The 14,811-nt window shown below is 36.9% G+C and overlaps 1 protein-coding gene across 1 annotated transcript in view; it reads left to right on the top strand.

Annotated features, from left to right (window-relative positions):
- LOC132104118 (nuclear factor of activated T-cells, cytoplasmic 1-like) overlaps positions 1-14,811 on the top strand; it is a 41,077-nt gene that overhangs the window by 7,039 nt on the left and 19,227 nt on the right. Inside the window, exons 4-6 of the mRNA XM_059509348.1 lie at positions 1,995-2,197; positions 3,739-3,911; positions 4,878-5,018. Coding sequence (XP_059365331.1) covers positions 1,995-2,197; positions 3,739-3,911; positions 4,878-5,018 — 517 coding nt within the window. The remainder of the gene's footprint in view (positions 1-1,994; positions 2,198-3,738; positions 3,912-4,877; positions 5,019-14,811) is intronic.

Raw genomic sequence — 14,811 nt, 5'->3', positions numbered from 1 at the left:
CATGTAAATATTTCCAAAATATATACTGTATGTGTGTGTATTTATATACATAATAAATATACACAGTACACATACATATATTATGTAAACAAAAACTTGTATTTTGGTTATAATCGCGATTAATCGTTTGACAGAACTATATAGATAGATAGATAGATAGATAGATAGATAGATAGATAGATAGATATAGTATCAATTATAATTTATGATTAAAATTCTTGAAAAATAAAAGTCCTAATCATCCAAACAAACAAACAAAAAAGTCCTAAAACAACCAATTAAGTGTATTAAATATTGACTTTTGGGATTTAGCATAGTATATTTTATAAACCATATAATATAATATAATATTTTATAATAATACATTTTCGTGATGGTTAATATAGTTAAATTAACAACTCACAAATATATAAACATAATAAAATACAAATATTTTTCAAGTATTGCACGAAGAATTTAGTTGGTTCTAAATTTGATCTTTATTTTAGAAAAAAATGCGTGAACTTGTATTTATGAATCATGATTTTATTGTTTTAATACATGCGTAAGCACTATTAGTGAACGAGCCCAATGAGAAGAACAGTTGGTCTTGCTCAATATCACTTGAGACGTAACCTTTTCCAGTAAGAATTTGTTCACTGATTGTGTTTAGTAACTCTTCAAAGGAGCCTGTGCTGTAGATCTACTTTTTTTCCTCAAGCTGTTTCCCTCATCTGCCACAGATGTGCCATGGAGGTTGAGAGCTTGAGTGGGTAAGAACTGACCCACAGCACTTGGAGGTGTGGACGTACTGCTCTGAACTCCGTGCCATGGGTGGAAAGAGTCTTGGCATTCCTTTAGTGGGTGATAATGTAATGAAGTGAGGGGAGGGTTCTGAGAGTGCGATCTCTCTGGCCTCTGTCTTTCTGGCCTGTGCACTCCCTATTGCCTGAATAAACACAAATGCCAGGCTTAAACATATCTGCTTAGATAAATATACAGAGTGGTTCAGGACTTTCACCACAGATTCTGACCACCCTCGTTGAGGATGTCCATACATCAGTTGTGTATTACAGAGACTTGACCAAATGGGCTTGAGTTTTGAAAATAAATACAAATTCTTACTTCATATTTACATCAAGAATTTATGATTTAAAACAACTTTCTTTTTTATGGTTTTCCTTGTGTTATTTATTCTCAGCTTCCACAATCAGTATCTCCTCATTTACAGTATATTTGAAGATTAATACACACTACCATTCAAAAGTTTGGGGGTCACTTATGCTTGATGATTTTATTTGATCAAAAATACAGTCATATTTTTAAATATTATTACAGTAAAATAATTGTGTGTATTTTAAAAGTTTTTTTTTTTTTTCATGATAGCAAGCTGACTTTTCAGTATCATTACTCCAGTCACATTATCCTTCAGAAGTCATTCTAATATGCTGATTTGCTAGTTTCTTATATTACCAATGTCAAAAACGGTTGTGCTGTGTAATACTTTTGTGGAAATCATGATATACATGTGATATATTTCCCCCCAGGATCCTTTGATGAATAGAAAGTTCAAAAGAACAGAATTTATTTGAAATCTTTTGTTACAGTGGGTTATTTTTAATTGGTCCTTGCAGAATAAAAGTAAATAAAAATCATACTGACACAAACATTTGAATAGTATGTATATGACAAACAGGTTTTTGGTCCAGTGAAATTTCAGTGTGGGTGGGGCTTCCTTACACCTCCTTGAAGAAATAAAAACTGAGCAACTGACAAAATGTAGCTTAATTTTGTATCTGTCAATGTAGCTGCCATTTGAGTTTTTGTTAAGCAACAGGACATATTGTTGTTTGTTAGGTTTCTATATATGCAGCGCCCACTTTTAAAGTCCAAAAATCCCATTTTACATTAAACAACATCTGAATGGCTGTGATTATGTCACTTCCTTGTTAATTGTGGATAGACAAACCGCTAGAAACAGGTTATGCCAATAAATTCATATCTGTACCTTTCAGCTTCACGGCTATATGGAGAGTGAGCCTCTGACCCTTCAGCTGTTTATTGGGACAGCAGACGACCGTCTTCTCCGGCCCCATGCCTTCTACCAGGTCCACCGTATAACTGGGAAGACTGTGTCCACACCAAGCCATGAGGTCATGCAGTCCAACACCAAAGTTCTTGAGATTCCTCTATTGCCTGAGAGCAACATGAGGGCCATGTGAGTATACATGTACATTTCAGAAAGACAGGAAAAACACAGAGAAACTTACAAGCCCAGTGGGGGGAAGTGTTTGTACCTTGGTAATTTTGTATTTTTACATGCATCCTGTGCATATTTCCTACAATAAACAACATAAAAAAAACTTTGTTTCACTGCCGATCCTCCTGTTGTGAAGACAGTTGCTAAGCAGAAGTGTGTTTTGTGTGTGCAAGGAGTCCCAGCGCTGTGGGTTTCCCTTGTATGAGCTCCAGGGCTTGTGTTACAAGAGGCCTCTGGTCGTGTGGAGCCTGTAATGGTTCGACGGGGTCTGTTCTGCAAGCCAGGCGGTAGCAGTCTTACCAGCTCAGCATTTTCCTCCCACTCTATAATGGATGTAAAACTTAACTTAAACATAAAAAAAGACAAGAAAAAGAAAACCACACACCCCTCTGGATCCTGTTTCAGAGATTTCTGGGAAGCGTTCCCGATTTGTCACGTTTCTGTAGTAAAGCCAAAAAATGTCCCTATGTCAGTGCAGTTTAGCCATTTAATTTATTTTTTTTCAACGTCTTTAGTATTTAATTCCACATTTTCTTTTAGAAAGAAATTGGAGAAAATTTGAGAAATTTATATATATATATATATATATATATATATATATATATACAATTTTTTTTTTTTTTTTTTACTTTCTATATAGAGTTCAGTTTGAATGCATATAGTGTTGAAAATGGAAGGCTGGAAGCTCAACACAGGCAGTTGTTTAGCAAAAGGAATGACGAATATAACCTCGCTCTATTATAGTAGCTGTATAATTAATAATTCGGTAGCCTTGTATAATTCAGTTTATGATTCCAGATTTATGATTCATTATATAACTCATTCGATTTTATTTTTTATAATTTTTGTCTTTTATATTATATATTTGCATATTTTATTTTGTATTCGATCTAATTTAAATCTTTTCAATAATTGTCATTTTCATCTAAAATCTGGATGACATCTAGAGCACATTGTGCTCATCCTCACCACATACACATGGAGACGTTAATATCTTTACTGCAACAACATATCACTCGTATTCAGTGATTGTTACTCAAGTTTTTTCAGAATTCCTGTTTTTTCCTAAAGTAAGCTTTAAGGATCATTTTACTTGCGTGCATCTTAAATAAAGGGCCCTAAATGTTTCTTCAATGAGATTCAGATCTTTGACAGGCTCTACAAATATTTTTTACTTTTGACAGGTATTAACTTAAATTGACTTTGAGGATTTGAACGTTAAATGGAGAAAGAAAACTTTTCATGGATTTTTTGACAACATCTCTGCCATGTCAGAAGCAGAAATTGGAAGAGACGAGAGAGAAAGGGAATTTATTTGTGCAGGGCCAGGCATAATTTTGGCAGAAATGGAACAAAAAAATTCAGGCAATATATTAAACATTTACTCTGTTCCGAGAAAATGTTTATTAAACAACTGTCTAACGATATTTACCGCACATTTTTGTACTTCTGAAAGGATTTGTTGAGTCTGTAACACTAACGTTTTTTCTGTGCCACAGAATCGACTGCGCTGGAATTCTGAAGCTGCGTAACTCAGACATCGAGCTCCGGAAGGGTGAGACAGACATCGGACGGAAGAACACGCGTGTGAGGATGGTGTTCCGTGTCCACATCAACCAACCCAATGGCAGGATGGTGTCCTTACAGGTGGCATCTAACCCCATTGAGTGCTGTGAGTCATGCCACTAAATCTCACTAAATCTTTTTTTTATTTGCCTATTTTTATTCAATATGACTAACATGGCATTTATATACTTTTTATCAGTTAATTTATTCCCTGGGAATCAAACTCATGTCCTTGCTAGCACTGTGTTCTGATGACAGGAATGCTGTAATTAGATGGATTGAATCAATAAATCAAAGACAGACTTTTCGCTCTAATAATTGCCAGGCCTGATCAATTGCTATGAGGTAAATGAGAAATATCACTAGAAAATGAGCACAGCTCATAAAATATGAGTGATTTCTGGATTTTAGCCAGTTAAAGGCTAAACGTGTGAAAGACATATGAAGCATATATCAGCAGCACATATCAGGTACAATTTACAAAAGTACAGACTGAACTACTTTATATATATAGTCAAAAGTTCAAATGGTTGGGTCAGTAAGATTTTTCGCTCTAAGAAATTAATAAACCATAAAGTGACGGTAAATAAAATTACATTATAAAAAAAAAAAAAGAAGGTTAAATGGTATTTTTTTAGCATTTACATTTATCAAAGAATCCTGAAAAAAAATCATAGTTTTCACAAAGATATTAAGCAGCACAAATGTGATATTAATAAGAAATGTTTCTTGAGCACCAAATCAGCATATTATAATGACTTATGAAGGATCATATGGCTCTGAAGAAGGAGTATTGGCTGCTGAAAATTAATTGTTCCATCACATGTATAAAAAAAAAAAAAAAAAAAGAAATCTACTACTACTCATAATAATAATAAAAAAAGAAAACAGATATTTTAAATTGTAATCATATTTTACATTATTATTATTATTATGCTATATTTTTTATTTTTAAAAATGCAGCCTTATTGAGACTTCTTTCAAAAACATAACTCAACATTTTGAACCATAGTGTGTTACACATTTACATCTCTTTCCTGGCTTTCTTTCTGTCTCTTTATCCTCCTTGCAGCCCAGCGCTCGGCACAGGAGCTGCCCCTCGTGGATAAACAGAGCATGGAAAGCTGTGCCGCCTCAGGGAGGGAACAGATGCTTATCAGCGGGCACAACTTCCAGCCCGACTCCAAGGTGGTGTTTGTGGAGCGAGCACAAGGTAGGGAACACAAAGCTGTGATCGCGTGTGTGTGTGTGTGTGTGTGTGTGTGTGTGAGAGAGAGAGAGAGAGAGAGAGAGAGCAATAGGAATTGTTTTGAAATGGCCTCTCTTTTGGAAAATTTCTGAAGATAAAGCTTTAGGGACAAAGGCTGAATCCCAATTCGCATACTTCCCCTAAGTACAAGGATATACGCAATGCTGACGATGGTTAATATCATAGTTTTAAGTGTGATGTAAATGTTTTGGGTTATAATTAGGTCCACAAGGAATCTCTGTGTCATTCTTAAAGTACATCCCCCACCCCTTGCATGTTAATTAAATATTTTGCTTATTGTATGCTTTTAGATGCCAATATGAGTCTAGTTTTTTTTACACTTCATTTTACACATCACTTTTGACCAAAATCCACTTCACAGATTGTCGCCCTAAAAACAAAAACAAATTCTGTCTTGGCCTGGTCATAATGATATGTTTCAATAGGGCATCAGAGAACAATCGCAAACCAATCCTCTTGCGTAGTTCTAGAGTATCTGGACAATATTAGGTCAAAAAGCATATGTAGGTGCCATCTGGACATATTTGGCATGCTGTTTTCAAAGCACAATGATTTGGGATGGATTCTAACCTGGCATACTGTATAGGAGAGGTAGCAAGGACACTTGGATTTAGGCAAACACTGCGTAACTTTTCACATTTTAACTAAATCGTTTTAACTTTTAACATTTCAGTATGTTATTTCTGGGACACATGCAGCATAAAACTGAACCGCAAAAACTTCCCAATTTTCCAAATACTCTCCTCTCTTCCATTTTTCGGATGAACACTTAAAGTAAACACATTCAAGTAAACAAATAAAATATTTCAAATTTGGATGTTTTTATTTTAATATGATTTGTTCATTTAAATTTTTAACTTTTTGTAATGTTTAATGCATTTGATGATGATGACAACAAAGAATTGAAATTTATTTTATTTCTTTTAGTTTTTTTAATTACAATAATCACATTTAAAGTTAGTTTAAAAGTAATCTTAAACTAACCCAAAATGTATAAATTGGTGTGAAGTTGGCCTACAAGTGGATCCACAAAAATATTAAGCAGTGCAACTGTTTTTAACATTGATAATAACAAGAAATGTTATAGCATATTAGACTGATTTCTGAAGGAGCATGTGATACTGAAGATGAAGTAATGACTGCTGAAAAGTCAGCTTTGCCAAAAAAATGAATAAATTACAGTTTAAAATATTATATTTTAAAACAAAATTGCAAAACTTCCCAAACACACTCTCAATATCCATTGTTTGGATGAACACTTAATTCCATCCCAAAACTATCCCATCATTTGAGCTGATTTTGTGTTGTGCTGCTAAAACTAAAATTATGGAATTATTTTTGATGCCACTAGTGGTGCACACTGCAACTTACTGCCCATTGTCCAATGGGAGTAAAGGCATCCAATATGAATACCTTCCTCCCTAGGCTTGATGCAGTGGCTTGTCTCTCTGTTATTGTCCTGAGCATCAATGTTTACTCAGAGCATTTATTCTGTGACAGTCCTCTAGAAGCTATGTGTGGAAAGGTCGTGCTTTGCTCTTAAACTCCTCTCTTTAATAGTGTGAATGTATGTGTATGCTTTCCTCCAGAAAAACCCTCCTACCACTCCCTCCATCCCTCCTTCTTCCCCTCTCTGCCGTCAAAATATTCCTTACTATGCCAGAGTGCCACATGTGGAGCACATTAATGCGCTGTATTTTTAACCTAACAGATTTACATTTCCAGAACTTTCCATTGCCTGCGCTGCCCAGGAATGGAGCCCAAATAGAGAGAGAGAGAGTGCACTCTGGGCATTTGTTTTGATTTTTTTTGTCTGTCTTTATTCAGGTCTCTCTCTTTTTCCATATGGAAAATAGAAGCAGTAGCCCTTGACTGTTGATACCTGAGATTTACAAACAGTCATTTCCTTGATGAGTAAAAAAAAAAAAAAAAAAAAGACAGGCGGTGAAGACAAGGCCAAGGCAAATTAAAGTAAACACGCTGGATGTTTGGCGATCAGTAACACAAAGCTGAAGGAAATGGCCTCATTGTTTTACCTGTGAAGAAGGGAAATTAAGCTGCTGAAGTGCATTCAAGTTATAGAATTATATCGAACCCTTTCTCTAATATAGTAGGCAATTCTCTCTTTCTCTCTATATATAATGAAATTAAAATTAGTATTTTATTATTGTGTTTTATATTAAATTTTGTCTTAGTAAATTGTATATCTTATTTAGAGTTGGTTTTAAAGTGATGGATGGATGGATGAATGGAGATGGATAGAAGTTGCTGTGGAAGTTGCATGAGTTTTGTTGCATCAAGGTCCAATTGATTTAATTACTGCATCACTAACATGCTGTCTAACCAAGAGACATTTTTGGTTTGTGCACATATGTGCGTGGGTGTTTGTGTAAAGGGGAGATAGAGAGAGAGAGAGAGAGAGATAGAGAGGGCATGTGTGTGCTTGCTGACAGAAGGGTGTGTGCTCTTGTTTTTGAGAAGGGTTTCCCTGTGTCTGGCATGGGTTGTGGATTCTTGGGCACTCCTCACATGGAAACACCCCTGAGCCAGCCCACCGTTGGCATCAACAGCCCTCTCGCTCTCTTTCTCTCTCTGTCCAGTTTTCTAAAGGCAAATCTTTTCCACTATTTTTCATGAGCTCGTTCACATGCTCCTGCTTCATTGCCTTATAACTTATTCCCCTGTATTTGCATTTACCATCATCTATAAAACTTTGGCTTCTTTAAAACTGGGAAACACTCTGTTTTTAGGAAGGGAACGAGGCCTCTGCCTCTCTGTGGATTTTTAGATGGGATTTCTGCATATTAGATTCATATTAGTTCTAGTATCATAATTTTTGAAGGAATAGTTCAACCATAAAATGATCATTCATCATTGACATCATTGAATCATTACTTATTCATTGTCACGTTGATCCAAACCTCTATAACTTTCTTTCTTACATGAGACACAAAAGGTCTTTTGAGAAAATATGCATATAATGCAAGTGTATGCATATCCAAAATGAAACAGAAACCATAGAAATAGTCTAAACAACTTGCACACTATATTCATAATCTCATAGTATTACAATTGTGTGAGGAACAGACCAAAATTTAGATGTGTGGCCAAGATATGCTTGAACAATGTACATTTTTTGATCCATGGAAGAAAGAAAGATTTGGAGCAACAAGAGGGTGAGACAAAATGACAGAAATGTAATTTTTGGGTGAACGGTTCCTTTAGATAAATGTTAGAGGAATATTTTTTGCAAGATGATCAACATGGTGACTGTTAATGAAAAGGTGTTGAAATCAATCTGAGGTCTGCAGTGCTGTGTACTCCTTTTCTGCGGGTTCAGTCTTGAAGGGATGGGTTGTTTTTGTTATGAGTAAAGAGGGGGCTCCCGCAACGTGACTCACACACAGGGAATCCCCCCCCTCTCTCTCTCTCTTTCTCTCTCTCTCTCTCTCTCTCTCTCTCTCTTTCTCTCTATCTCTCTCTCCCTCTTTTTGACCATTGCTTCCTCTCAGCTGCAACGTGACTTCATGCACTCTTTTCCCATCTGTACTTGGAGCGTATCTTAAATGGAAACTAATATACAAAGGGAGAGGAAAAATTGAAACCGAGAGAAAGAATGAAGTGTAGGGAAATCATTTAAAACTGACTGGTGATTGAAAGTAAAGCAGAATGTTCAAATGGAATTATTGTAATAGTTAATTCATGTGAATAGAATAGAATAGAATAGAATAGAATAGAATAGAATAGAATAGTTTGCCAGACTATGAATGTCATCTTGACAAAGCCTTATTTGAAAGTTGTTAAAAAGAGATGCAGTTATTAGATGCCTTTTAAGGTGGATTTTTGGCCTTGTTTTTGGGTTGTTGCTATGGATTTGCTGATAGATGGATGGATGGATGGATGGATGGATGGATGGATGGATAGACAGACAGACAGACAGACAGACAGACAGACAGACAGACAGACAGACAGATAGATAGATAGATAGATAGATAGATAGATAGATAGATAGATAGATAGATAGATAGATAGATAGATAGATAGATAGATAGATAGATAGATAGATAGATAGATAGATAGATAGATATGGCTTTATATAAATGTGTTTGCTGCCTGATCTGTGCACCTTCCACATCAGAGTCATCTGTGATTAATATGTGTATGTTGCTAATCTGAGTTCACTGTCTGGTCTAGACACCACAGCATAATCAGACACATCCAAGAAATCTTCATTTTGGCTTATGACTAAAGATAACACTTATACTAATCTCCTTTTCTTAGACGTGGACAGAGAGGAAGAGGGAGAAAGAAGAATTTCTCAACTGTAAAGTTCTTTAAGTTGGCATCCTCAGATGCATATCAGGTTAAGATGGGTGGAGAGCTCACAGTGTCAGTGGTTGAGCAGCTTGTTGACTTTGTATGCAAATTCGTAACAACAGAACTTGTTTTTGTTATCTTTATTTGACACTGGCCAGGGCTGTGATCTATCGTGGTTGCTGTTCGAATCGAATTTTTTTCCAGTGACTGGAAATGGTGTATGTGTTTGTGTGTGAGTGCTTGAGCCAGATGTGTTAAAGTTAATATGTGCGTGTGGGTGTGTTACGGAACAGTGGGGATTCCTAACAGAAGGAAAAATAGAGGGCAAAAAAAATGAGTGAAAGGAAGAGGTAGACACAAAGAAACACCCTCATGAGAGCAAAAGCGTTTTTACATCTGGACTCACTGGACTTCACTGCCTGCCTAGCTGCAGAACCACTTAAAATTCTTTTTCCCCTCTCTCTTTGTGTGTTGGTCTGTGAGTTCATATGATAATGCTTTGTCACCATGCTTATTTTTACCCTTTATATTAAGTTATCCAGGTACAGACTGTGTGTGTGTGTGTGTGTGTGTGTGTTTGTGTGTTTGTGTGTGTGTGAGTCAGTCTTCATTAGAACAGAAGTAGATCTGTCTGCAGTCATGGGTGGTTCCAGACAGCACAGGTGAATATTGGTCTCGGCTTTTGTCCATAAAAACCATAAGCCAAATTCTTTTTACTTAATCATACGGTGAACAGACAGATGGTAGTTTGAAAACACACTTTAGATGCATCAACCCCCAGTATTGGTTAAAACCACAGACTGCTGCCAAAATGATCACAGTATTAAAATTTAAGTCAGTCATTCAAAATGTACTTGCAATAACTTGTGTGTGTCCGTATACATTTTCATCAAATATCTTGTGAGGTGTGTGCACCACTGCTTCAAAACCACAGCATCAGCAGTGCAAAGAATTTTGTCCAATTTGTGAACGAATGACTTGTATGAACTTATTATTTTTAATGGGACAGTCATGAAAAGGTCTGAACTTAGAGTTAGAAGTTTGAATCGTTCTCACTGCTTCATTGAATTGTTTGGAGCCACTACTGACTATGACTCCCTTACTGAACCAAGAGTCGTTTTTACCAAAAGAATCAGTTATTTTGAATAAAATGGTTAAAGCAATGATTCAGTGACTCACATGAAGGCAGTTCTTAACCATTTACTGGAGTAGCAATGTAACTCGTAGAAAGGCCCCGGTAATTAACTCAACAAACAGTTGATTTAAATCATCATTTCAAGTTCATGTTAACAATCATAGCCATAGAACACAACATATATTTTATTTTACTTAGTTTAGTTTAGTCTAGTCTTTAAACTTCCCTATTAGCAATAGTAATAGTGATGCTCACCTTAACAGCTACTAATAATGTTGTAAGTTGTGAGTGGTTTCTATAGGTCTATGAGTTTATTCTAGAGAGGCTTGGTGAATGAAAATCTCATGCGGGAGTCCGCCTTCACACTTCAGAACAATAACCTCCGTGTGAAGGAGCCCTGAGGCTTGGCTTGTCCTCAACAACCCTCGGCAACAATGGTGCTCTCTCGCAAACAAACCAATCACGACCACAAGCCTCAGGGAATCCCTGCATTGTCTCCTCATTAAAGAGCAACAAAAATAATATTAGACATTCATAAACAGACCGTCCATGACAATGGCCTGGCAGAATTTGGTGTCTTTTATTGTTTTTCTTTTAAACGCAATGGACATTTTTTAGCACATTGTAGCGTTTTAACGTGGCATAGAAGAGCAGCGCTGCTTGCCTGAAGACTCCACAGCTGCTGTTCATTAGCACGTTCTGGAAAACTGGCTCGCTTGAGCATCTGCAATTAGGGTCATCCCAGCCTGAGCTCCCCTTTCTCTCTCGTGCCATACGCTGATCCCTTTTGCCCAGAGGAGGGGGATCGCTCTCCACTGCAACCTGGGGAGGACAAGGGAGTCTATTCACAACGCAGTGGCGAGCAGGTCTGTGTTGCCGCATCTGTGTATGTTTACAGCACAACAGTCTGAGGGAGGCTTTTGGACACACTACCACCACCACCCAGCTCCCTGACTGCCTTCTACCCCTGGGGCACTAAGATTTCTTTCTTTGTGGCCCACCCTAATCAACAGCACAACAGGGCTTTTGATTCTGATCTGGGCTTAGGGGGAGTTTGGCAAGTAAAAGCTGATCCAGAAAGAGTTTTCTGATTTTGAAGTTAATTTTTGAGTGGTATTTGCTGAGACAAGCATCACTAGCTATTTGTAATACTCAGTACCTAATACTTAAAGAAACAGTTCTCCCAAAACTCATTGGCTCTCTATCATGTGATCCTAAACCTGAATGAATTTCTTTATTCTATAAAACGCAAAATATGCTGTTTCGAAAAATGGACTCTGGATGATGTTCATCATAACATTGAGACATTCTTTAAAATATAAGTCATACAGGTTTAGAACAACATGAGGGTGAGTAAATGACAACATCACTTAAATGTTTTGGTGAACTGTCCCTTTTAGTATTAAAGGGATAGTTTACCTAAAAAGTAACATTCTGCCATCATTTACTCACTATCAAGTAGTTACAAACCTGTATGGGTGTCTTTTTTATCAGCTGAACACACGTACACACACAAAAAAAAAGATATTCTAATTAATGTTGGTAACCAGTTGAAGGTAGACATTTTTTTTTCATACCGTGGAAATTCAATGGCAACTGTTTAATTACCAACATTCTTCAAAATATCTTATCTTATGTTCAACAGAAGAAAGACACTCATAGAAGTTTGAAACATCTTAAGGGAGAGTAAATTACCCCAAACTTTAAAGGTGCCATCCGTCATGTCTGGCAAAAAAATCAAGTCATACTCCACATTCCATACCAGATCGGGGAAGTATGCCTCAATAAAGTGAACTGGTCTACTCTAGAGTAACAAACGAGAAACGGCATAGTCTCTATGCTCCGCCCCTACCTTCACGACAACCCTACAGCCATAGCCGAAGCCTAAGAGGACGTTTTGCCTCCAGAGGAACATTGGGTGATGTCAAGTGATTTTGGAACATGACATCTTCAAAGTACTCCCCTTCACCTTTACCAGTGAATATGTTCCTATTCGTTTCGTTCATATTAAATTTTGAGTTGTATATACACATTATTTGAATTAAATTAATTTGACAGACAGCATTCTGTCAACATCATTGGTCAACATCATACAGCTGATGTTGACCAAGCTAGCGCCAACCAACGTAACCAGAGCTGCCAACTCTCAAGCATTCACCGTGAGACACACGCAATTGACTCTTTTCACACGCTTTCACGCCACACATCAATTTTCTCACGTACAGAAAAACCACGAGGCAAAGAGAACACGGAGACCGACAGAGCAGGTTAGTTATGATATTAAAAAATGGGTAAGTTATAGCTAGCTAATTATCAAACGCAGCTACGGTTAGCCATCGCTAACATTAGCACGTTTATCGAACAGCCTTCGATACATTTCTATGTTATAACTTCCCGAAAAAAAATACACAAACATATAAAAACAAACTTCTAGCGAAATACTAACAGCATCTAACTTACCAATCCAAAAGTAATGTTGCAAGTTGGGTGTCGAACCTCATTTCTTTCAGGTCCATCAGTTGTCTCCAGCGATTGAAAGCAGTGCCGATGTTTACTCTGGTTCGGCTCCTTTTCTTATCGGATTTGATTTGTGATTCCGAGCGAGATTTCCCTGTAGCGGGTGGTGGTCTCTTGCCAAGGGCTTCAATCATCCTTCTGCTCTCTTCCCTGAACTGAAATGAAGTAGTGGGCTGTACTTTCCACACGATTGACATCAGGTTAGATTACGCCCACAAGCCGTGCGAGTTTTTTGTGTATTGCAGGTTGGCTGGTGGTTATGTTGCCCGCATACCGCCTTCCATGGCCGAAACTGGTATTACGACACCTGTCGGGCCGGGGCTAGTAATGCTAATGCTAATTAAGGTTGATATCTCTGCAGCACTATAACTTGAAATTCTTTTAATGACATCATCGCCCTTATTTCTTCTCATTCTTTTGATGCGTGTAGGTCATTTTTTGGATATTATTACCTCAATTTTTGCACATGGCACCTTTAATGTGTAAATCATTGTGTAACTGGTGGCTTTCTAAGTGATCTGAATTTTTCACCAAAATTTGTGATCAAAGGCCATATCTAGAAACCAAAATATCTTTGGGGTGGGCATTTTTGACGTGGAACATAATTACAACCACCCTAGCAACTGCATAGAAACGTCTGAAAACTAATCTGAATGTCTTAGCAATTGCATAATTGCATAGTAGCCCCCTGGAAAGCATTCGGTAGTGGCAGGTTTTATAGATGTAACCACATGTAAAATCTAGTTAGAGTTTAGTTTTTGAAATATGTCAGGTTGACCTTGGCTTTCAAGAAAACCAGCTCATGATATTTATTGATAATGGACTTGTGTACTTCTCACTGAGCAAGTATTCTGATATGATGTGGTCAGTGGCTGAGTCGTAGGCAAGAGGATTGTGTGTCCTCATCAGTTCTCCAGCCTGGAGAGCAGGCAGGTAATCCACTCACATGGCTCAGTGAGAGTAGAGAAGAGGGCTCTTATGACCACAGGCTCCACAGTCCTGCACTAGCACTTAGACATGTCCCACTGGAGGGAAGGCTCAGAGAAAAGGTTGAACCTTTGCAGAAAGAAAGCTCAAAATAAGGGAGGATGGGGTGCAGAGTGATATTACTTACAAAGAATTAGAGCTGCAGTGACTAATCAATAATACTGGAAACTTGTAGATTTTCACTGAGCTTGTTGCAGTGCATTCTGGGACTGTCTTCTCTGCTAAGGCCATGATTCATCAGTTTAATACAGTGTTTCTTCAGTTAATCAGGCATTCCAGATTTTTCCCAAAAATGTGCAATGTACAAATATCACACACAAGAGATTGTATTAGGGTGAAATAGTATCTCTGATGGAGACAGACGGTGATTTAAGTCAATTTAACTCTCTCTTCTGTTTAGTTGAACTTTTTTACTGATCAACTGTCATTTTGATATTTATCCTTGATCTAAAATTTTGGGTTTGGTAAGATTTTTTAGATTTTTTTTATGTTTTTGAAAGAAATCTCTTATGCTCATCAAGGCAATAAAAACAATAATATTGTGAACTGTTATTACAATTGAATATTTGTTTAATATTTTAAAATATTATTTAGTGCTGTAATGTCAAAGCGGAATTTTCAGCAGTCATTACGCCAGTCTTAGTGTCATATGATACTTCAGAAATCATTCTAATATACTAATATTTGGTTCTCAGTAAACATTTCTTATTATTTTATTTTGCAAACCATGTTTTTTTTTTTTTAATGAATAGAAAATTCAAAAGAACAGCATTTAATTGA

This window comes from Carassius carassius, chromosome 25 (assembly GCF_963082965.1).
Source record: "Carassius carassius chromosome 25, fCarCar2.1, whole genome shotgun sequence".
In the NCBI taxonomy this organism is placed as follows: domain Eukaryota; kingdom Metazoa; phylum Chordata; class Actinopteri; order Cypriniformes; family Cyprinidae; genus Carassius; species Carassius carassius.
This window is presented reverse-complemented; position numbering and strand designations above follow the sequence as displayed.